Raw genomic sequence first — 24,696 nt, 5'->3', positions numbered from 1 at the left:
TAAATGAGAAGAGCTGTGTGCTTCTTCTCAGGTGTTGGTCTGAGTCAAATCTTATCAAATTAGGATACGCTGTTTTGGGGTGACTTTGAATTAATACGTGTGACCTAAATGAATGGAATCAAATATATTTTGCATTTTGTTATGTTACTGCAATGGAGTATACTTCTGCAGTGCAATTTAACAATTGATGCTGTGCTGACACATGTTCTATAGTTGTGCCTCTCTACTCCAGCAGAATGTATCTGAAATGAAACAAAGACTGAGGTTAATGTACTGCTGTTTAGCTTTAAGGGTATTTGAGGTTGTTCAAATCCATAGGGGAAACAGACTCATGGCACTTTTTTAGACCCCTAACTTTTAGAACAATGTGGCCAGACAATGACACTGTATACTGAATATTGATGTAATCAGCTGTTAACTACAGCTGAAAGTCACCACTTCAACCTCAAAGTCATTGTTTCATTCCAGACCCACAACAAAGACATGACATTGTTCAAATACTCATGGGCTGCTCTGTAAATATGCTTATTCAAATGGCTTAGTGTCACTAAGTACAGTTACTTGAGTACTGTACAGAACTTTCTTTATTCTACCAGAATAGCAAACAACTTACTTTACTTTGTGTGTGCTGTTTCTTCTTCTTTTAGTTAGTACACGACAGGATGTCAACTTGAATAGATAACTGAAGTACTCTTTCTTCCTGCAGTCCGCTAAGGTGTCTCTACCTCGAGCCAACTGATAACAGATGCAGGACCGCGGTGTCACGTGTCTGTGCCACGACGACACATAGTCCCGCCTCCTCTTTATAGACAGGAGACGTACCGCCCCCTGAACGCCTCATAACAACAGCTGGTAGCACAGAGAGAGAGAGTAAGCTAAGCAGAGAGCAGGATCAGCAGCAGCACTCATCTGCTGCCTGGCTTGTCAGTGAAGAAAGAAAGAAGAAAACACACATTGGCGGTTTCCCCCCGACTTTTGCACAGCTCAAGGCGCATGCTCAGACAGACTAAGTGACGGTGCAGTTGTTTTATTCAGGAACTCAGGTGAGTACAGTAATGCCAGTCACGGCTAAACGCAGTGAAATCTGCCCCCGACACTTTGTGGCTTTTGTTTCGTTAGCTCTGCCCGGATCCCTCTTGGTCGTCCTTCTCAGCAATGTCAGATATAAAGGAGAGCAGCACAGAGGCTGCTTGAGCGGACTGTTAGCTAGCTTTCACAGTTGAGCAAATAACGAGACGATGTTTCGTAACGTCGCTAACCCTGCGAACAAGGGTTTCTTTGCTGTTAGCTTGTAAAGATACTTTTACAGTAAGTTAGCTTAAGCTAATCTGTCAGCGTTCACTGTTGGTTTCGCTGAATAATACCCCTTTTATATTCATACAGCCAAACATAATGCTTAAACATTAATGACATCCTAAAATGAGTGACAGCTAACGTTACGTGGACCGTTGTTTGAGATAAACGTCGACCCACTCTCTCAAGACTGCCCTGAGGCAACAAAGCCTGTCACAAGTTATGTTTATGCCCTTTTCCCCGCTGCTGTATGCAGGTTAGTGTTGCAGGTTTGCTTATTGCTTGGCTGTGAATCTCCCCCCCCAGTGAACCCAGTTCATACCCTGCGCCAAGGTGTCATAAAAGCATCATCAGTTAATAATAAACATGCATTAAAATGACTGATAGGTTTACACGGTGCTGGATGTGTTATTTCTGAGGTGTTAATATTCTCCTATGAAATTAGAAGTTCAGAATGTAAAAAAACTAACTTGTTGAAGCCTTTGTTTACTCTCCTGTGAAGCTCGTCAACATTGACGACTATGTTAATACTCTAATGCAGTGTTTATTGACAACTTGTGTCTGCCTCAACATGCCAGTCTCATTTGCATGTGTGCTGGCACCAAGAACAATAAAGCTGATGTCCTGCCTTTCTGTCCTGCAGCCCAGCCTCTCCAGTGACAGGAGGGGAAGGATAGAGAGTCCCAGCACGGGAGTAAACAAATTTACAAGACTAGGCTTACGTTCCACTAAGGCAAAACATTCCCCAGACTTTCCACGGATGCCGTTTTCTTCTTCGGTCTAAACCAGTTTGTGTGTAATCTGATGATGCATTAACCAAACAAAGACGTGATCACGTTATTTCCTCAAGAATATTCTACTAGTATGACCTCACCTTAAATCGCTTCATTAGACTTTGACTCAGTCTTCTTGCTCATGGCTTCGTTCTTTGACTCTCCCTTGTGAGTTTTGTTTTGTGTGCCCTGGTTGTACTACCATAACCCGATACAGTAGACAGACTAGGATAGTCCCTCAATAATCTGTCTCCTAATTGAACCCTGTGGCTTCAGTAGTCAGACCTCATACAGTATGTGCCCCCTGACCCCTGACCCACCCTCCGCTCTCCCACCATCACCCTTATTAGTTTGAGTACACCACAGGAAAGCCCCTAATTGAATGATGATTGCAAACTTTCCGCTGCTGCAGTTCCACAGGTTAGCGCTCCACTCCCGACGCTGGAGCTGGCGGTTGCTAGCTATGTGTCACTCCTCGTGTATACAGGTTGTAACTTGGTTTGTCATCCATTTAATCTTGTTCCAGCAGTCCAAGATATCACTACTGTAGTTAAGTGACTTGAATGAAGTCACATCCTTTAACTCCTTTTTTTATTATTGCATTTGTTGTTGTTGTGTGTAGCAGCTGATTGCATTTTTGCAGTGATATTTTTTCACAACTGGAAAGAAGTACCAAAATTGGTAAAATGTAAAACTCCTTGGGGATTGTTCTTTTGATAAAACTCCCTTTTTAGCCACGCAAAAAAACCAAGATGGCTGCCATGTTTCCAAGATGGCCACAATTTCCGGCCCTGAAATAACACTTTGTGTAGAATTGTCCTTTCTGAATAAATTTGCTATCAATCATATATATTTTGACCACAGATAATCCTGACGTAAACCTCATGGGAGGTTAAGAAACTTACCATATTTCAGCCATTGAAAGAAAACTGCTTTCTGAGCTCTTGGCTGCTGAAACGCATAGTGTAGGTGGTAGAAACTTTGAGGCTGCACTGCAATCCAGCTGCAGAAGATTTCCATACCTGGAGCATATTTGGTCTAGAGACAAGTACCATGTCTTATGTTTGACACAGACAGAATCATCAAGAGACGACAGCAGTGAGTGGGAAGAACCAATCAAGATAAAAAAGACTGCATTGCAAACGTAGGATCTTCGTGACGGCAAACTCGGCCAGTATTTACCAACAACAGTTGATGCCGACACAAACGTCTTGGAAAACTTTGTGATCATGGTGTATGACGGGTCAAGTACAGCTGATGGTGTTGTTGATACAAGGCTGGGCATGTTTGCTCGAAGCCATCCCTCCTACTCGACCTGCTCTATTCTAGCATGAAGAGCGTGCTGCTTACTAAGCAGGATGCATATGAGGTCAATCAATACTTTATACTGTCAACCAGAAGCACAAAGTCCTGCTCACTGGGGATCGATCAAGAAAAGTCATCGGCGGCAGAGCTTGTGGAATGAGCTCCACCATATTACTGACCAAGAGTTGCTTAGAACTGACCACGTGTGGATGCACATTTGAATGGCGTAAGAAGGTGCAAAGGCTACTGCGTTGGTCTTGCTTGCACAGCACTGTGTAGCTGCAGATGTGAAGATTAGGCTCCGTTTAAACCCAGAGCATAGGTCAGTTGATGATGCATGCACATTTACAGAACTGTTGAAAGTTCAGGCTATTCAGGTTTTCAAGGTGAAACTTATACATCGATCATATAAAGTGTTCAGGTGACACATGACTGCATTTCGTGCAGATAAAAGACTGTTTTTGTTCATCATTTCTAATACAAGGTTGCTGAAATAATACTGTGCTTCTGCATATTTTTCACATTACTTTTTAAAGTATTTTGAGATAATGGCAGAAGGAGATGTGAAAAGGATTTCTGATGTATAAATGTTTTTTATAGTAGTCATTCAACACCAGAATCTAAGTACAAGAGCGACGATGTTCAATGGCAAAAAAGTTTGCCAAAATGTCAGCCATCTTTAAAAATGGCAACCATTTTTAAATTTACGTCGCTAATGGGATTTTCCCAAAAGAATGAACCAAGAGTTACACTCAGTCAAATGTTGCCTTCTCTTTCCAGATTTAAATTGAGTGTTTGTTATGTGCTGTGCTGTTTGTGAAAAAGTTCAATTGCTTGTATTAAGTGAACGTCTTCTGAAGAGATGGCATTGGGTTGTGTTTGTGTTTGACCCAATATTTTCAAATGTAACCCTCCACATGTGTTTTACTCCTCCCCAGACACTGAACGGTTTTAAAGATGACCACTTCATGGAGTGACAGACTGCAGAACTATGCAGACCTGCCTGCCAACATGGACGGTGTGACAATGAAAAAATACAGAAGAGAGCCATACCACAGGTAAGAAAGATGTGTGGAGGTACAAGATGCATTTCTGATTATCTGAAACTACACCCAGATGGGATGTTTATGTCATAACTTAAGCAGCATATTTGAAAATGGAACAAACATATTTCCAAATCAATACAACAAATGCCAAATGTGAACAAACTGCATCATCAGCAGGAATAGTTTTTATAGGTCAACACTTATTTACATGGTTAGGCAGACTCGGAACAAAAATGGCTGTTGAACATGAAACTCCGGCTTCTAGGACTGTTGGCCGTGTTATTTCCGCCATAAATCCATTGGGTCTGTTTCCATTCATTTCCCTCTCTTTCATTCCCCCAAGTGGAACTGACTTAAAAGTATGTCACATTATTTTTCATCCAGCAGGTCAAATTGGATGTGACCATATTTACCATCACTGCTTTCTTAGAATATATTCCATACTAGGGTTGGATGACAGATGCTACGGACGGCCAAACACAGGCACTTACTGTTTCTTTCACTGAGGCAGAACAAATGATCACATGCTCTCAGGACAGTGTTGCTTGGTGGTTAAAACACTTTCAGCTCTTAACTTTATCACTTTCTCTATATTGTGTCATTGTAACAGAGTTAAATGTCACTGACCAATCGGATAACTGATATTCTTGGCATTTACTGGCTTTACACGTGTAACCGCAACATTATAGAAAGTTTCTACGCTTGGACTGTTCTAAAGACAAGGCACTTGAGAATCATTGAATTGATATCATTGTCTACGTTACTATGTTTATCCATTTATTTACTGTCTTACAGCTCCGATCGCCTTACATTAAGTTCAGTCTATATGTGTGTTGGGTGTGGTTTTCACACCGTTATGCAAAATTCCGCTCCCTGCCTCATGGGAAATATCACTGGTCTGTCTCATGTCCGAGTAATACAACGTGTGTTGCTGTTCAATGTTTAACTCCACCCAACATATGCAAGTCCACTTGGTACTGCTGCTCTTTCACAACGTTATATAATACACAATGCTCAAAGGGTTTATGAAACTGTCACTCAAATCTTAGCTCTGTGTGTGCTGACAGTCCGTGATTCCCCCCCCCCCCTCCTACCCGCTGCAGAAACACACTCAAACAATCGCACGTGCAAAGATAACGAAGGTACAAAGGTGATGTTGAGCTCGCTAAAACATTATAATGTGACAGTAGTTCTGTTTGAGCAGATCAAGCAGCCTTTGTTAATGTAATTAGTCATTCTTGTAAAATGTAAGAGACCATTGAAGGAGAAGTGTTTAGTTTCACAGACGGACAAAGACCCCTCCTCTTCAAAGGGTCAATGTTCCACATTAAAACAATGAACTAACATCATCACCAGAATGTGAAGATGTAACCGTGATGACGTTACGAGCAGCTGCTTGTAAATATCACAGCCATGTTCTGTGTCTGTTTTATAGTTTGTTTATTGGATTGCATTCAAAGTGGCAGAAACGAGCTGCCAGGAGGCCGTTTCTCCGAGCGTATATCTGTCGGCAGCCCCGAGAAACAGCGTGGCGTCAGTTAGCAGTTAGCTCGAGTTCAGCCACAGCACCGGGGAACTACATTAGAGACATTAGAGATTGTGTAGACCCAGTTTAGAGGTCAAATACTGCCCCCTATATCTTTGGAGCAGGAGGCTCAGAATTACACATTGAACCCTTTTTAAAGTAAGTGCTCAGCTGAAGCAATGCAGCCTGAGTTGTGTGTTTCACATAGCAGAGGGCTGACGACTCTGTCCGGCACCGATAAACGTTCTATCTCTGGGAGTCAAATCACTGTCTGTGTGAGATTAGAGAGCAGTGGAAACAATCTGTCTGTCACACAGCTGCGCTCAGATGGAGTACTGTTGTTAAGGGATTCTGTTCTAGGTGTGGTGTGGCCCATGTGGGATATGTGGGATATTTGAGACAATGCTGTTGTCAGCCCGGACCAAAGTTGAGGCTGACTTTGGTAATCAAGTGTCCCCACCCATCCACCCATCCCACCCATCCACCCCCACCCACTGTCAATATAGGCAAGCTTTAGAGAGGCATGGTCTCACTTAAGTTATGCTTTATGGCTGGGCTTTACTACACCTCCCCAGATGTATTGAGCAATAGGTCATATGTGAAATGACAACAGCTTAATAAAATAGAAAAGGTTTAGATTTAAATCCCTCTCTGGAGAAGGCGTAGGCTCACCCAATACTGAGAAGTTCTGAGTACATTCGTTAGACTATATTCTACGGAAGAAGGCTAAGGTCATAATAATTAGAATTTTATAAGCAACTGAATACTAAGATAAATAATCAGTAGTGAATATTTAATGTTGGAATTTAAATGAGTTAGAATTTGAAAGCATTGATGTATATATTTAAGTTCTGCTATTTAAAAAAAGCCTAGATTTATTCCCACAGATCAAGAATTCAGATAGAAAATTCAATTGTTTTGGGTTCAAAGTTGCTCCAAATGTATTTTTCTTGGATAAAATGACTCTGAACAAAATGTTCTTTCCTGTCCTGCCTGACTGTTCAACATTTCCATCAAATGTTGTCAGAATATAATAGATTGGACCAACTTTAAGTTTTTGACTAGACTTGAACCAGTTGAAATTGAGCTGCTTCCCCATTCCTTTTTTTGAATATGTGACATTTTTATGAAAGTAAAAATGTTGTTATGAGTCTTTTTTTTAACAATTTTTTTTTAAGTCTTTACTTGAGATTTAGTTTAAAAATCAGCAGTTTTCACTTCCATAAAATACATCCATGTTTAATAAAAGATAAAATGAGAAAACTCTGGTGTCCCTCTGAGAGAACTGATCCTCTAAGAGTTTAAATCAAACAAATCTCAGTATGGTAAGCAGCTGTCGCTTGGGGGGGGGGGGGGGGCTTGCTTAATTCTACCTGACTTGTGATTGTTCTGGATGTCTTTGAGGGCCGACAAACATCATGCTGCACAACAACAACCCTGACCGACGGCACACAACAACAGAGAATGACGCAGAATGGCCACAATCATTTTTGCAACAAGTCAGAAAATTTCTGAATGGCAAGAAAGCAAAGAGAGAGAGGAGGGGGAGGGGGGGCATTGTTTGTGGGCCAGAGCCACCCTGTGTAGCCGGAGCAGGTCAGACCATCGGAGAGTCAAACTGAGGTTTAATTTCGCACAGAATGCATCGCCAGTCGTCTGCTGGACTAACCTCTAAATGGGAACTTGTTCACTATGGATCTGCTGCCAGGTATTTCACAACACATCTAGAGATGGGAGAAGATGTGATTTCATAGTCCCAGATTAATGACAGGATAAATTGCCTTGCAGATGGATGTGCTAGTTGAGAGTAATCTGACCTTGTTTGTATTTCCGTGTGACGTGTTAGATTTCCCTTTTTTTCTTTTTTTTCTTTTTGCCGGTTTACTTCTTATTTATAGCATAAAGAAATATTGACTCGTGTGGAAATATCCAGGAACACGGCTACATGTTCAGTTCTCTCACAGATGCTGAAGATGAGATGTGAAGGTGTGTGGCAGCAGTTAAAGTAGCAGCATTTGTCTTTGCTTTGAAAGCACTGTCAACCTTGTAAACATCGTGTCACTGTGGACTCCGCAGTCTCCTGATTGATTTATGACTCGGCACAGTTGAGCTGTTTCCTGGAAGATTGACATGCTCATGTCTGCTTACACCTTCCCCTGGTTTAGAGATTTGTAAACTTCCTGTGCTTTTAGCAGCCACTGAAAAGTTAAAAAAAGACATGTCGTTTAAGATTGCGCAACAATTGTGTATGGTGTAATTATATGGTGTAATTTTAGTTGAAATTCGTAGTTTCTGACACATGATTACACATTTGTGTTGTCTCTCAAATTAAGACCATAGATTGTTAAGTACAGTTGTGTCTTGTGAGATTCAGCGTTTCTCTGTACTTCATGTTCTAGTATTTTCAGATATTGTAACTGCGGTCTTTGTCGCAGTATTCCTCATTTTGCTCTTCCTAAGCTGGGTTTGCTAATCACTGAGAAATGCCACCCACATGTACCACACAGTAACCCGCCTCTTGGTACCTCGTGCAGTCGTTCCCTCTTTAACAGAAGGACTAAAGTTAAAGGGGCTTTCTTTATTTAACATTTGCTGTTACGTTTCTAGAATTCTTGGAGTGCAAAACTACCACCAAAAGAAGCACAAAGTACACTGACTAACAACAAACCTAGCGGAAAACATAATCTCTAATTATGTAATATAAACAGGTGACAACCAAACGTTACAATAATTTGGTATAATTGCCTCCAGATAATGAAACGATGCATGCTTGACATGGTGCCTTATTGGGTTCAGCTTGTGACGCAGTAATTGGTTTGTTGAGTTTTTTCATACAGTTTCACATTACCAGCTTTTTCTAGATACTGAATAGACCAATTTGTTTAAGTGCCGTTCAGTTAGAGAAGCAGCTTCTTTAGAGTCTGCCAGAATACATGCTAATCTTTTTGTTGAAAATGGCATTGCAACTAAAACATTTACCTCAACTTGTGTCCTTCAGAGTGTTTGTCAACAGAAGCTTGGCAATGGAGAAGATTAAGTGCTTTGGCTTTGACATGGATTACACTTTAGCAGGTAAGTTGAAAACACATTCACCTAACTTTCTTTTTTTTCTTTCTTTTTTTGAGAATGGTGGAAAAATACAAATAATTAGCTGGTTACAGTGTTAATGTGAGGTCTTTGGGTTTTCTGACTTTTCACACTATTTGACATTATTTCTAACATTTAGTACGCCTAAATAAATCCCGTTTTGAAGCAAAGAAATTGATACATTGATTGGTAGTTAATATCTCAGTAGTTCCAGCCCTGCGTGATACTATTGGTACTTTTTTTAAATGTTCGGTTGGCCAGAGCGTTGCATAACAGAGTTTACGTGCACTTTCCTTCCTGTTGTCATATTAATAATGTAGACTAGTCCAAATGAGCAAGTGACACTTGATATATCCAGACTAATGAAAAGGTTCAGAGATGTATCAATAAAAAAAGATGCACTAATCTAAAGAGAAGAACAAAACATTTAGTTAATGCCAGGGTACATTGAGTTAAAAATAAAAATCTGATGTGTCATCTTTTTGGAATCCATGAAAAAGCAACTGTAGGCATCGAATCTCCTCTCACCTCGAGGATGTTAAAGTCGACGGTATCTCTTCTTTTCAACTCTATATTTTGCGAGCCTACCATCCCCCCCAGAACTGCTGCTAGTCCACCAAATATTATTTAGGTCAGTGACACTTGGATAACAAATGTTAAGCATAGCTCCTGGTACACGGAGTATAGAGATGTGCTTTTTACTGCTCTGTAACCGGCTCGAAAATCCCTCGGTTTTTCATGCCACTCTGTTCTGTGACTCAGCTCCAGTTTTCGGCCCCGCCGTCTCTATAAATAAATCCTCCCTGACTTTGAAAAGCAGGTCACGTTTGTTTGTTGAGTTCACCAGTGTTGGCTCCCTTGAGAACGAGGCTCACTCGTAGTCCCTCTCTGGCTCGGTACCCCCCCTGTTCCTGTACAGGGTGCTGCAGATATTACGGACGCTCAGCTGTTGACATGACTTTCTTTATGGCCGCTCATAACCAAGTGTTAATGTTTACTGGTGGCGTGGCTATCGTGGCTATCGTGTGTCTTTTTGGAGGGTGCTTACGTTTTGACCACAGAGGCACTCAATCAATTCCAGGGAGCCGCTAGTGTCACAGAATGGCTGCTGCTTAACCGCAGCACCCGGGCCGACTGCAGTGGCTGTTGTTAGGGGCTTGTTGAAGTCTGTTCGAATGTGCAAAATGCTTCAAGAATGTGCTTTTAATAAAAACGTACTCTGGATGCCATTATGGCACGTTGACACAGCTTCTACAAGTATTTTTTAGTCAGGGAAACTCAAAGTCAAAATTGATTGAGAAAATTGTATCACGGATTCTGATTGGCTGGCAGGAGTCCATTCAAGGTTTATATCAGGACAACAATACAACTTGTGTGCTGGATATTTAGTTTGAATTAGAAACAACAGGCATTCCTGTGTAGTTGTTTAAACAATAACTAATATGTAACCACATGTGTATATTGATAATAAGAATAACACATATGCCATGATCTTCAGCCTCTCAAATATGAAGATTTCCATCATATTAAAACTGATGAGACGTTACCATGCAGCTTTACATCTTTTGTCATTGTGCATATCATGACTGTGTTGTAAAACACAAGCATAAATCCTATTAAACATTGACATTTTGAGCAACATGTTTTATTTCCCACCTTATCAAGTGCAAGAGGTTGCGTTGATATGAAGGCGGGTAGAACAAGTCGCTGTTCTTCTCCTGCTTCACGGCGCTGTGATGCACTTCTTCTAAACTCAACCTTTGATCAGGATCAAAGGTATTTCGTAAGACTGGAAACTGAATCGACATGAGACAACATTGCCTGATCTGTTCTTTGCACTTCTAAAGGGAGCACAAAGTAGCTCGCAGAAAATGTTGCTTAACCACACAATTAAACCCAGATTGCACGGAGAGATACAGTTTTGTCCTAGTTTTCTAACAGACTTTTGGCTGGAATGTAAGTCCCCGAGGCTGTGCTTATGTTTTCTCCCGTTTCCACAATATGCTTGATGGTGTCGTGAATCTGTGACAAAGGCATAAATTTGCATATTAGTGGCCACACATACATTTAGGCTGATGAGGTGTTGGATTCTAATATAGATTGCTATGTGACATGGTTCAGATTCAGTCTGTGTGTGGGACACTTTTATAGGATTTGGATTTAGTGCTCTATTAGTAGTAAGGTGTGTGTGTGAGTGTGAGGGGGTGTACATTACATTTAGGCCTGAGGTGACCCGGCCTTTACTCTCTGGAGAGACACTACACACTTCAGCAATCGGAGCAGCGGGAGTATAATTAACTGGCAACAATCTCATCAAGAGACTTAAAGTAACAGATCCCTGACGCTAAGTGTGTGTGTGTGCATACTGACAGCGTGAGAAATGTGAGACGTGGCTTACAGCAGGGGAGCAATGACCCCTAATGAAGAAAAGAAAATGCAAGAAAGTCAAGGACACGGCAAGAAGCAATAACACAACCTCCGCTCGGCTGCGACTCTAACCCTTTTTAATAACCTCTGTAATATTATCTCAGATGCCTCATTTACTCAAATATGCAACTTTCATTACTGTTATTTTCCATTCGTGGAAAAACAGATGTGTCTGAAAGGGATACACTGCGGAGCAGGGGTGTCAGGTGTCTGTGTTCCTTTAAAATGTTTTTTAATGTCATTAACGTCACAATCGGTGAAAGTAATGTGTGATTGTGGTCTGGGTTTCTAAAGGCAAAGTTAGTACATCTTTGGTGATTATGTCACACCAGAACTGTTCTGTATTTGCGTTTTTGTCTGAGCGGGGCTCGGATGAAGATAAAGGGATGTCATGTATTTCTGTGGACCAATCAGATTTAGCGACATTTGCTGAGTTTTAAACTGGAGAGGAAACAAATACTAAAGGGTTTCAGTCATTTCAGTTGAGCATTAGTCAGTTATTGTTATGTAATGAAACCTCTTCCCAGATCCTAAATGACAAGCCTGACTCACTTTAACAAAACCTAGAGATGTGATGTTATTGCTGGTTATGAGAGTGGGAGTACCACCAGTGTCCCAAGGTCAACGCTTGGAAAGAGAGAGTGATGATAGCAAAGGTGACGGAGGGGAAACGGCTCTTTAAATAGGTTTCTTTGTAGAGCCTCGGAGCTTAAAGAAGATTATGACAAGCGAGGGACGAGGAGGAGGAGTACGGGTAATTTAGTTGGTGTACGCTACTGCTCTGGGCAACCGGCCCAAACCCTCAGTTTGCTGGGAGACCACAGCGGGGGGGGGGGGGACAGGACAGGACAGCGAGAGGTTACGTGATTATAATGCAGAAACAGTCTCAGGCTTTCAGAGTCGGGGTGTCAACAAAAGGACAAAGCTTGACTGAACTTCAGATTTTCCTGTAACGCCGTGCATACATTCTGCTTCTGCCTGTAACCCAGCACACTCGCACGTTTTGCAGAGAAGGACACAGATGTTTTCCTGTTTGTCCTGCAGTGCTAAACCCCCCTCCCCCCCCCACACACTAACCGTCCTCTATCCAAGCATCATCAGCCAATATTTCTTCCCCCTTCAGGGGCCGTCCACAAGCCCCACTGGGAGTGTGGAAAGCAGGCAACAACACAAGCACATTCTCCTTTCGTATTTATAACATCTGACATATTCTCTTCCCAGTGTCGTATATCATTTAAATCCTGTACCAGGTTATTCTGAGCCGAGCATCAATCTGCGTTTTGTTTATTTTCAGAGCCCTCCCCTGCCTCGGTTTCGGTAAATATCTGGCTGTGGCTGTGGTGGTGAGAGGGTGGAGGGGGAGGGGGGGGGCCCCCCCCCCCCCCCCTCTCATCAGTCTCAGCAGGGCTCATTAGAGCTGCTGCTGAAAGTGACTTTTCATTTTCACGCCTGATCTTGTTTCTTTGTGGATTTGTGTACAAAACATCGAGGCCCTTGTTGATAGCGAGGGGGGAGAGAGAGAGAAGGGGGAGGGGTCACTGGAGAGTGAGAACATGTCAAAATACTGAGACAACACTACGGACTCAAGTGGATGAGAAAAGTCTCATGTACGTGTTGAGTAAGACAAGTGAGCTCCACTGACTGTATGTCACCTCTAATGAAACGTTGTTGAACGTGTGATCCCAGCTTCACACACACACGTCATGCTCCTGTAACTGTTTACATAATACAGTGTGTCTGTACATTTTACATGTCACCTGCTGTCCCTTCACCTCTTTAAGAGCTGATGATGGTTGTTGGGCAGGTAGAGCCGCACCTACCGTCTGTACGCAATCTGGACATGTGTAGTCATGTTGCCATATATTGATTTGTTTTAATCATTTTATACATATTAATAAATATATATATTTAAAAATAAAACATTCATAAGTTATATTTAAAAACTGCTTAATGTTTTTCTGACATTTAAATAAGAGCTTCAACTACAGTATATCTCAAAAGTGAGTACACCCTTTAGATTTTTGCAAATATTCTGTTATATCCTTTCAGGGGATAACATTATCCTACTGAAACTTTGATATAACTTAAAGTAGTCAGTGTGCTGCTTGAATAACAGTATAGATTTATTGTCCTTTGAAAATTACTCAGTACACAGCTGTTAATGTCTAAACAGCTGGCAACAAAAGTGAGTACACCCCATAGTGAACATGTCTAAATTGTGCCCAAAGTGTCAATATTTTGTGTGACCACCATTGTTATCTAGCACTGCTTTAACCCTCCTGGGCATGGAATTCACCAGAGCTGCACAGGTTGCTTCTGGAATCTTCTTCCACCTCTCCACGACGACATCACGGAGCGCACGGATGTTGGACACCTTGCACTCCTCCACCTTCCTCTTGAGGATGCCCCACATGTGCTCAATTGGGTTTAGGTCTGGAGACATACTTGGCCAGTCCATCACCTTAACCTTCAGCTTCTTCAGCAAGGCCGTTGTCATCTTGGAGGTGTGTTTAGGGTCATTATCATGTTGGAAAACTGCCCTACGGCCCAGTTTCCGAAGAGAGGGGATCATGCTCTGCTGCAGGATGTCACAGTATATATTGGAATTCATGTGTCCCTCAATGAAATGCAGCTCCCCAGTGCCGGCAGCACTCATGCAGCCCCAGACCATGATGCTGCCACCACCATGCTTGACTGTAGGCAAAACACATTTGTCTTGGTACTCCTCACCAGGGTGCCGCCACACACGCCGGACACCATCTGACCCAAACAGGTTTATTTTGGTCTCATCAGACCACAGGACATGGTTCCAGTAACTCATGTTCTTGGATTCATTGTCTTCAGCAAACTGTTTGCGGGCTTTCTTATGCATCGGTTTCAGAAGGGGCTTCTGTCTGGGGCGACGGCCATACAAACCGATTTGATGCAGTGTGCGGCGTATGGTCTGGGCACTGACAGGCTGACATCCCACTTCTGCAACCTCTGCAGCAATGCTGGAAGCACTCGCACGTCTATTTTTGGAAACCAACCTCTGGATATGACGCTGAGCACGTGGACTCAACTTCTTTGGTCGACCCTGGCGAGGCCTGTTCCGAGTGGAACCTGTCCTGGAAAACCGCTGTATGATCTTAGCCACTGTGCTGCAACTCATTTTCATGGTGTTGGCAATCTTCTTATAGCCAAGGCCATCTTTGTGAAGCGCAATAATCCTTTTTTTCAGCCGCTCAGAGAGTTCCTTGCCATGAGGTGCCATGTTGTCCAGCATTCAGAGAGAATTGTGCCCAAAACACCAAATTTAACAGCCCTGCTTATCATTTACACCTGAATCCTTGTAACACTAACGAGTCACATGACACCAGGGCGGGAAAACAACATCATTGGGCACAATTAGGACATGTTCACTATGGGGTGTACTCACTTTTGTTGCCAGCTGTTTAGACATTAACAGCTGTGTACTGAGTAATTTTCAAAGGACAATAAATCTATACTGTTATTCAAGCAGCACACTGACTACTTTAAGTTATATCAAAGTTTCAGTAGGATAATGTTATCCCCTGAAAGGATATAACAGAATATTTGCAAAAATCTAAAGGGTGTACTCACTTTTGAGATATACTGTATACTAATGTATGTTGGTTGTTTTTCATTTCATCGTGTTGTCCTTAAAATGTCAAATAGTGTAAATGGTTTGTTTTGTCTGAGCAACAGTCCAAAAGCCAAAGATATTCAAACTACAATGACTTTAAACAGAGAAAGGCAGAACACCCCCGTCACTGGAATCAGACAATGTTTGCTTAAAAGAATAACGTACATAATTATCTCATTTGTTGTAGATTTATTGTCTGACGTTTCCGTTCTAGTTCAGTTTACAGCGATCACACTTGTCAGCATATGAAGCCAGGACTATAACAATTGAAGCACATGTATGTAACGCTGCTCATTAGTTTTAAATGTCAACATCTGTGTCTTTTTTAGGAGATTAGACCCCAAACTGTACTGTGGCACCACGTGCATTGTGATCTGTTATTGGCGTCATGTTTTAGTAAACTGTGTGTCTGTCTGTTTACTTTCTAGTGTACAAGTCACCAGAGTACGAGTCACTAGGGTTCGAGCTCACAGTGGAGCGGCTGGTCTCCATCGGTTACCCCCAGGAGCTGCTCAGCTTCGTGTACGACCCGTCCTTCCCCACCAGGTCAGACCAAGCACAGACTTCACAATGATGACGATGTCCGTCAGGTTAATGCTGCTTTTATTGCCTGGTCTCTTATCATCTTAGTCCCTTTCTAACGATCTACCCTCTGGATGTAGCTCAGATGATAAGCAGGGCTTTAAAAAAAGCCTTCGCCTGTTCAAAGTTCACTTCCTCTCTGGGGAAATGCAGATAATCACTTGGTTATTTTTATCTCAATTGCATCGGCTCATTTTCTGTAAACTCTTTATTATTATATTACCGAGTTATTGCGTCAGTAAATGGGCCAATGCCCAAATGAAAACATTTATTTGTCATCTTGTAAGTCGTTGTGGTCAAATGATCAGCAAGGCAGTCGACACTGTAAATGTTCCTTATATACAGAGCTCTGTTTTGTTCTACTTGTTGTTGACACTGACTGCTCGCTGTACTATACAAGAATGTAGTTGTGTCCAGCTGAAGGCTTTCGTGTATCGCACTGAGCTTTTAGAGGTAACAGTCAATTCTGTTCAATACTGTAAGACAACAGTTGAGTCTGTAGTGTAGACTTACACCATCTTATTCCCTCGACTTTCAGGGGTCTTGTGTTTGATACCATGTATGGAAACCTGTTGAAGGTTGACGCCTACGGTAATATCCTGGTCTGTGTCCACGGATTCAACTTCCTCCGAGGGTGAGTGTGTCCAACGTTCTGCCCCCATCCTAAATCATCAAGCTGCAGGTTAACGTTGCAGAGTTCGTACAAAGGGTTGAAAGTTTGGAGAAAATGTTGTCAAGGTTAGGAATATGCTTGAATTCAAATATACTTTATGAAAAATAGATGATTTTTTAACATAATCTGGTGTTTCATCGACACAATCCCTCATGCAAACCAACGATAATATAAATATTTGAAATGTAAAAAACAATCCCGTCGTCACGCCAGACGAGGAGTGTATCGGAGCTAGCTAAGAATAAAACAATCGTGATGAAAGTTAATATGATCAGCTGGTAAAATAAATAAAATGACAGTATACATTGATTAGTGTAGGTATAAAGGCATTTATAGTAACATTTTAGGCTCAAAGTCTAAAAGATGTTGGTTTACCTTGAAAGTGCTTGAATTTTACTCCTTAAAAGCTGTACGAACCCTTGATTTTGTATTTTGTTCTCTGGCATTGTCTACTCTACATACATGTGAGCTCAAGAAAATAAGGCAAACAAAGGTTTTGTCTTTCTCTTTTCCCAGCCCTGAGATCCGCGAACGGTACCCAAACAAGTTCATCCAGAGAGATGATACAGAGCGCTTTTATATCCTTAACACACTCTTCAACCTGCCAGGTAAGGTCTCAGAGCACCGAGGAGAACACCACGGGACTGTTGCAGAGCAATTAAACCAGCCACAAAGACCTTTTGCTCTGATTTTTTTTAAAAAGCTGAACGTGACGTGAGGTTCAAGCAGAACGTGTGAAGGAGCTGCGTCCTCACTGACGCCTTCTCCCTGCCTTTCTGTTTCCTTCACAGAGACCTACCTCTTTGCTTGCCTTGTGGATTTTTTCTCCAACTGTGACAGATACACAAGGTAAGGAACTGTTTGTAACACCATCTGTCGTGCAACACGTTTCTGGGCACCACATGGTGACACAAAGACAGTTGCAAGCCAAACTGGGTCAAAGAGCCTTTACAGCATGGGAGGGTCCAGGTGTCTCAGCTGCTAATCTAAGAGAATTGTCTTAAAATGGAAATCAAATGAGAGTTCAGCCAAAGAACCCGTTTTTTAAGATTTATTTCTATGATAATGATTTTATTAATCTCTTCTACTAACTGTAGAAAAGCATGGATTCTTATCAGAATGAAAAATGTTCTCACTAACTATTGGAAGAGAATTAAATCTTGATGTCGCTATAAGATAATCTTTAAAAACAATGTGTGAGGAGATATAATGGCCTGTAAATTAGTTCAGGATGTAATCTGGAATGGCTGCATGTCCTTTGTCCTCTGAAACCTGGTTGTTGGTCTTTTAGGGGGAGAATGCTTTCCTGTTTGGCTGGGGACCCCTCCAACAAGGGAAGGCTATCCCATTTAAAAGCAAACAAAAAAACAAAATGTCATGTTTTTGAAAACCTTCTGTAAAGATGTGGCCTGTCCGACGGCTGTGTACGTGTGTGTCTCTGCTCCTCTCCCCCAGCTGTGAAAGTGGCTTCAAAAATGGCGACCTCTTCATGTCCTATAAGAGCATGTTCCAGGACGTCCGCGACGCCGTCGACTGGGTCCACTTCAAGGTGAGACGACCGTTTGATGGTTTTAACCTCAGTTGTGTCGGTTACTAAACTGACGTAATGTGTGCTTCACATTCAAGGAAGAAATATGCAAGAGCTTTAAAGGGATGGTTTAGTTTTTTTGAAGTGGGGATGTCTGAGGTACTTATCCATAGTCAGTGTATCACCTGCAGTAGATGAGGGTCGGCACGCCCCCAGAGAGTTACATCACTAGCTAAGCAATGTGCTGCTGTGGACCGGGGCAGCAGCAACATGTATTTTAGTCACCTTTAAATAAAGGCCCACAGCAGACAGCCTTTTCCTACGGGGAACTGAAGCCGCTATCTGTGCTCCCTTCAAAGCCACCAGACTCCTTTTGACAAAAACAGTCGCTTTACCTCACAGAACTCGGGAGTTGCTGATCCGCCGCTGACTCCAAATCTGCCGGCCACTAAACTGACTAGTTCTGGGACAGGACCCTTCACACTATTTATATTCTAGTCTCTTTCACTTTTTCAATTCTGTCTTGTTGCAGCGACTCCCATGTTGTGTTTGTAGTTGCCTTCTTGTGTTATTAGCTGAACAAAGAACAATCTCTCCACATCCGTTCTAACCCACAGCTAAATGCCACGAGGCCTCACGTGGTCTGTGTGGGTTGCCACTGATGACTGTTACTTCACTGTGTAATTCAATTGAATCTCAATTGTCAGTGTTTCGTCTGACTCCCGTGTCTCACGTTGCAGGGTACTCTGAAGGAGAAGACGGTTGAGAACTTGGAGAAATATGTAGTGAGAGACGTAAGTAGCTTGTGTCTTCGTGTGGGACGCGACGCACAGTGTAACACATTGTTCTGCTCTACGAACATGTCGGTGTGTAAAGATGCTCAAGTCTTTTTCTTCTCCTCTGGTCCCTCCAGGGGAAGCTGCCTCTTCTACTCAGCAGAATGAATGAAGTAGCCAAGGTTTTCTTGGCTACCAACAGCGACTACAAATACACCGACGTGAGTAAAGGCATAGAGCATGAATACGACTCAGAGAGTTCTACAAGTCTGTTAGAAGCTGTATTAAGTCCAAACACTGCTGTGTGTTGTGTTTTCACAGAAAATCATGAACTACCTGTTTGACTTCCCCCACGGCCCCAAGGTAAAACATTGCCCCCCCCCCTCTTCACTGTGTTGAATATGTAAGACACATTTTCTGCTCATGTGTGTACGTGTGGCTTTATTGCTCGTGTGTGCGTTTGTTATCCAGCCCGGTACCTCCCACCGGCCCTGGCAGTCCTACTTTGATCTGATCCTGGCGGACGCCAGGAAGCCGCTGTTCTTCGGAGAGGGCACGGTGCTCAGACAGGTTGACACGGTGAGCAGACTCGGGGCGCACCGCTCAGACAGGGAACACCTTCGTTTATTGATGTACCGCATGTGAACGCGCACACATCCCGACATGTTGCAAGCCCAGTTACAGGTCGGCTTTTTAAGCTGATGTGACAAAATGTGAAAGGTTTTGGGATCATCCACAGGATCTCTATCCGACTGAAACACTCATGTGTCACATTGTGTCGTCTTTAAATACATTTGTTTTAGTTTTTTGCATCTAAAGAGACTTTATCTTTATTTATTTTTGAGTGTGCAGTCATTTTTTTTAATGCTCTGGGATTGTTTATCTTTGCGACACACACCTGACGCTGCTTCTTGACGATTCGATTTCACATTTGTTTGTCTTGACATGTCGTTGAAATGCACAATAACAGCTGCACAGTCTGACAAAAGTAGACGACATCTAGATTTGGAGAACTCCTGCTCTGACAAGGACCATGTTTAGTATCAGGACTGCAGGTACAGGTAGCCGGTTATGTCAGAAAGTTATTGCATATGACATATAACTTGGAGAAGTTGTAGCCGTTTACAGAAATGAAATGTTCTCTTTAAAATAAGATTAAGATGAGCATTTAAGGAAGGGGGAACAACTACGATTTATATAACTGAGAAAAGCATGTGGCTTCATCCATGTCCACGCTAGTGTTTTAACTCCCTTTCACCAATCTGATGCACAAGTTCTTCATTTCAGACAACCGGCCGTTTAAAGATAGGAACCTACACGGGACCTCTGCAGCATGGTATAGTCTACTCTGGAGGTAAGACTCTTATTTTCCTTCAGTCATTCATTCTTTGACCTCGTGTTGGTTATGATTTGATCCAGGCATTTTAAATGTCGCATCGTCATTCTCCTCTAGGTTCCTCGGACATTGTGTGCGACCTGCTGGGGGCCAAGGGGAAGGACATAGTCTACATCGGGGACCACATCTTTGGAGACATCCTCAAGTCCAAGAAACGTCAAGGCTGGAGGACGTTCCTGGTTATACCGGAGCTGGCCCAGGAGCTGCACGTGTGGACAGACAAGAGCTGTGAGTCTGTTGGCAAAAAACGTAATCACAGGCCTGCGCACAGACTGTATGTAGAGACGTGTAGAAATACTAGTGTGACTGCATGTACGAGAGAGACACACACACACACACACACACACACACACACACACACACACACACACACACACACACACACACACACACTGTTGCAGACTTGCTCGCTAGATTGAGCGACGTTTGAGACCCTCTTGATTTCTAAAAAGCGTCTAAAGTCAAATTTAGTGACTTATTCAGACCATCAGAGAAAAAGCACCTTTACATTCTTGTAAATAGATCCATAAAATATAAGTCCATTCATAAATAGTTTTGTTTATAGATAGTTTTAGGTAGATAGACTGTAATTACTTCCAGATAATGTACAGATCTGCCAACCTGAAGCACTTTTTAAGCAAAAGTTAATCTTTTATTATGATCATACATTACATTTTCCTAGAAACGTTACAAAGAAATGTTGTGTTTGCTGTTAATTATAGTTTATGTAAAGGAAGGAATTCAGAATCAGGTCAGCCACTGCAACAGGTGCATCTCTCGTATGTAGCTGGAGCTGCATTCAGACATTGAGAAGTACTGCCGTCATAGTGGCATTAGAGAAACTCTCCGCGGGGATCTGACCTAGAACAGCATCCGCAATGTCAGAGCTGAAGGACACTGGTAGTAAATAAGCTAAGCATGATAAAGATCCTATAATCAGGAGGTACAAAGTCAAAACTAGAGCCTATACGAACACTAGGACACTGTGTACCGATGTAACTCTACCAGAGATTCACCCTCTTCCCGTCTTTTCCAGCGTTATTCGAGGAACTGCAGGGCCTGGACATTTTCTTGGCAGAACTCTACAAGTAAGAACTCTGACCTTTAACCTCCCTTCACCACTTTCCTCCTCCTCACGTCTCTGACATCAGTTTTGCTGCTCTTTGCGGTGATAACCGGGGTTCACTGGCGTTGTTTATAGCCAGGCACGACTCGCTCATTGCATCAATCCTGTGACGTATTACCCTTCAGCAGACTGAAGACCCGCTCACTGTCCTCCTCGTCTTTCTCCTCAGACATCTGGACAGCAGCAGTAACGAGAGGCCGGACATCAGCACTATTCAGAGAAGAGTCAAGGTACGGCCTTAATCGCCTCTGTTTCTATGACAACAGGAGACCTTTCCACATGCTTTAAACGCTGGCTGCCTGGAGACAGTCTGTTCACCAATGTCCATAATTACAGGGGGTTTGATTGCGTTGATGTGTTTACTATCGCTGAATCATTAACAATAATCCTCTTCAGTCGTATCAATGAACAACCTCATCACGTCCCTGATGAAGACTCTTTGTCGGGTTCGGATAGTAAATCCATATTATTTATTTTGCCAGCTCACCGGTGTCTCCTCTCCTTCTTGCTTTTGTTTGTTTTTGTTTTAGAAAGTGACACACGACATGGACATGTGCTACGGCATGATGGGTAGCCTTTTCCGCAGCGGCTCCAGACAGACGTTGTTCGCCTCTCAAGTGATGCGTTACGCCGACTTGTACGCAGCCTCCTTCATCAACCTGCTGTACTACCCCTTCAGCTACCTCTTCAGAGCGGCACACGTCCTGGTGAGTGTTACGTCCCCATCTAGGGGGGTAAGGGTGCAACACAAAAGTCAGAAAGGCCGTTTCACAAACCAAAACCGTACTACGGAATTTAAATGTATTTATTGCTCCAACTCCAAATAAGTTTAACGAACAATAAACTGAAACGACGCCTAAATTATCTTTCTGTACAAAAGTGCTGGTTCAACACAAACACAGACATTCACTGAACCTGGCTCCCTGGGATCACCTCTACAGCTTCTGTGCTATTTCAAACAAAAAAGTAGGTCATTATCTCAAGTTACACAAATACTCCGAAGGAAACTAGGGCACTAGGCCTAATTTTAAGGTTTCATAAATACCACGGAGAACAAAGGAGGACAGAACCCTGCTGCTGTCACCGGTCAGCTGCCAGTCAGAGAGAGGCTCCTGAATACACAACAAAGATCCTCACAAGACAGCACTCTCTCTCACACAAAACACAGACACTTCCAAAAAAATACAGCCAGTGCCGTAACACACACACACCGCCATTCTTTGTTTTTCTGATGCGATATGAAAGTTTCGTCTCGTCTCGTGCCAATTTAGATTCTAAAAAAATAAATAATAATAACTTTATTTATTTATTCATTGTGGGTAATGTAGGCGCCAGGTTTGGACAAGGAAGAAGAATACTTGGAACTACAAAAGACAACATCTCTGGTTCTCTTTTACCAGAGGAGATAGAAAACACACTGCAGGCTCAGCAGTCAATGGTGGATATTTCTGTTATTGGTATTGATAAGGTCAACGTTCGACTGGGGGCGGGTGATATTATCTTCCTTATGAAACGCAGAGAGGCTTCTGGATTTCTAATGTCTGAAGTTTACACCCTGAAGATGAAAGCCCAGTCAGTCGGCTAGTGTTTCCAAGTTTTCTCACATTCTCGCCTCTCTCCTCCCCAGATGCCCCACGAGTCGACGGTGGAACACGCCCACGTGGACATCGACATGGAGTCGCCGCTGGCCACGCGCAACCGCACCCACTGCAGCGACTGCAAGGACCTGGAGTGCAAACGCAACCAGCTGACACGCTCCTTCAGCGAGATCAAACCTCCCAACCTGTTCCCCCAGACTCCCCAGGAGATCACTCACTGCCACGATGAGGACGATGACGAGGAGGAGGAGGAAGAGGAGGAGGAATAATAATAATTATGAGCTGGATCGTTCCTGTTCCTGCCTTCTCATGTTTCCCAGTAGAGTCGGGTAGTTGTCTCTCAAAGTGAGGCAGGGAGGACAAACCTCTCGTGTGTGTGTGTGTGTGTGTGTGTGTGTGTGTGTGTGTGTGTGTGTGTGTGTGTGTGTGTGTGTGTGTGTGTGTGTGTGTGTGTGTGTGTGTGTGTGTGTGTGTGTGTGTGTGTGTGTGTGTGTGTGTGTGTGTGTGTGTGTGTGTGTGTGTGTGTGTGTGTGTGTGTGTGTGTGTGTGTGTGTGAGAAAATACTGTATGCACACACACACTGGAGATTTCTGAGGAAAGTTTAAAGGACCAGTAACGCGACAGATCATATGACTGTCAGAAGACTGTATGCATGCTCAGTCCTCTAGAACCCAACTTTTAGTAGCCTCATTATAGTATATCTAATATATTATATATATATATTTTTCTCTCTATATATATATATATAGAGAGAGAAAAACATATATATATAAAACACTTTATGATTTAATTTGATTTCTGTATAATTCCCCCGTCCGACTTACAGAACATAACATTATGTTTTTTATAAGATGACTTTTATGACCTGCTGGTGGAGTAAGTAGATGCGTTCACATTGAGATCCATCAGCTATCGGTCGGTAAACTGTAGTTTTAATCACAACAGAATAGCCTTACTGACGCAGTATGCACATTATAATTACATAAACACTGTTCAGCGACGGTGTCAAAATAAAGATGCACATACTGTATTAAAAATACTTTTTTTTTTAAATGCAACATGGGAACAACGTTGAGTTTGTCATCTGTTTAGTTTCATTTGGTCTCTTACTAGAACTTTGTTCTGAAACTTGTATGTGTGTGTTTCTGTGTTTGTGTCTCACTCAGAGCGCAGCATCCTGAGTGACGGTAAGATAAGAATCCCTTGTACTAAACTGAAGCACAAGTCGGCGTTAAACAGATGCTTTTTCTTTTCTTGTTTTCGACGTTGCATTGAGAGAGAGAGAGAGAACCGGTTGTGGTACAGGAGCGGCTCTTGAACTGATATTTTGTTACCAAGCAACAATGAGGATGGAGCACTGTAACCGTATTTTATGCCAATAGCCTGAAGTACAGTAGTGTTGCTGGAAACAGCCGCCAGCTGCTAACATGCAGTATTCTTCCTGCTCGGTTATTTAGGAAGATGAAACTTGATTATTGCGTTTGACTATTTGTTTTATTTTGGTCGGGGAGATGACCAGTCCAAGCAACGTAGAGATGTGATCTGTCGTGTGTAACATGAGCGTGAAAGTAGGATGTGTAGTATGAAGCTCCGTTCGGCTCCAGACTGCGATTAGCTGGCTTCCTTTCTCTCTTTGGTTTTGTCCGGTGCTTGTTTATGTGGTGACCCTGACGTGTTGGCGTCAGTATTCTTCTGTTCGGCCTCTGAACACTGTGACGTGAACATTTCCACCATAGTGTTTGTTCTAGCTCTGTTACCAGAACTGGATGAAGAGCTCTTGAGTTTAAGCGCTTCTCTTTGCATTTGCATGACGAAATAAGCGACATGAACATCCGAGAGTTAATCCCTCAGACAGGCTCAGCTAACCTGCTTCACCAGGACCGTGTGGGTGTGGTATGACTGCATTTGACAGCAT

General features: G+C 42.6%; 1 protein-coding gene across 3 annotated transcripts; it reads left to right on the top strand.

Moving 5' to 3' along the window:
- The first annotated feature begins 836 nt into the window (after positions 1-836).
- nt5c2b (5'-nucleotidase, cytosolic IIb) lies at positions 837-24,470 on the top strand. 3 transcript variants are annotated; one of them, XM_029430823.1, is made up of 18 exons: positions 837-1,043; positions 4,310-4,429; positions 8,941-9,014; positions 15,531-15,648; positions 16,223-16,318; positions 16,874-16,965; positions 17,149-17,206; positions 17,813-17,906; positions 18,626-18,679; positions 18,799-18,882; positions 18,983-19,024; positions 19,133-19,240; positions 19,949-20,015; positions 20,115-20,285; positions 21,094-21,145; positions 21,353-21,413; positions 21,714-21,890; positions 22,811-24,470. In XM_029430823.1, the coding sequence occupies exons 2-18, from the start codon at positions 4,329-4,331 to the stop codon at positions 23,048-23,050; spliced, it is 1,689 nt and encodes a 562-aa protein (XP_029286683.1). In that variant the 5' UTR covers positions 837-1,043; positions 4,310-4,328; the 3' UTR covers positions 23,051-24,470. The 3 variants fall into 3 exon arrangements, with proteins under 3 accessions (XP_029286683.1, XP_029286701.1, XP_029286690.1); XM_029430841.1 differs by lacking the exons at positions 837-1,043; positions 4,310-4,429; positions 8,941-9,014; ... (1 more) ...; positions 16,223-16,318; positions 16,874-16,965 and having other exon boundaries at positions 16,988-17,206; positions 17,760-17,906; XM_029430830.1 differs by lacking the exons at positions 837-1,043; positions 4,310-4,429; positions 8,941-9,014; ... (1 more) ...; positions 16,223-16,318; positions 16,874-16,965 and having other exon boundaries at positions 16,988-17,206; positions 17,649-17,906.
- The last annotated feature ends 226 nt before the right edge of the window (positions 24,471-24,696 follow it).

Source organism: Cottoperca gobio, chromosome 1, assembly GCF_900634415.1.
Source record: "Cottoperca gobio chromosome 1, fCotGob3.1, whole genome shotgun sequence".
NCBI lineage: Eukaryota > Metazoa > Chordata > Actinopteri > Perciformes > Bovichtidae > Cottoperca > Cottoperca gobio.
Note: the sequence above shows the minus strand (reverse complement) of the source record. Positions and strands in the feature narration are given on the sequence as shown.

Excerpts from the sequence above, each read along its gene's own strand:
- nt5c2b (XM_029430823.1), top strand. The coding sequence starts at position 4,329 with ATGACCACTTCATGGAGTGACAGACTGCAGAACTATGCAGACCTGCCT. Across the intron at positions 17,907-18,625 it reads TCGACTGGGTCCACTTCAAG|GGTACTCTGAAGGAGAAGAC; the intron begins GTGAGACGACCG and ends CTCACGTTGCAG. Across the intron at positions 19,241-19,948 it reads TGCTCAGACAGGTTGACACG|ACAACCGGCCGTTTAAAGAT; the intron begins GTGAGCAGACTC and ends TCTTCATTTCAG.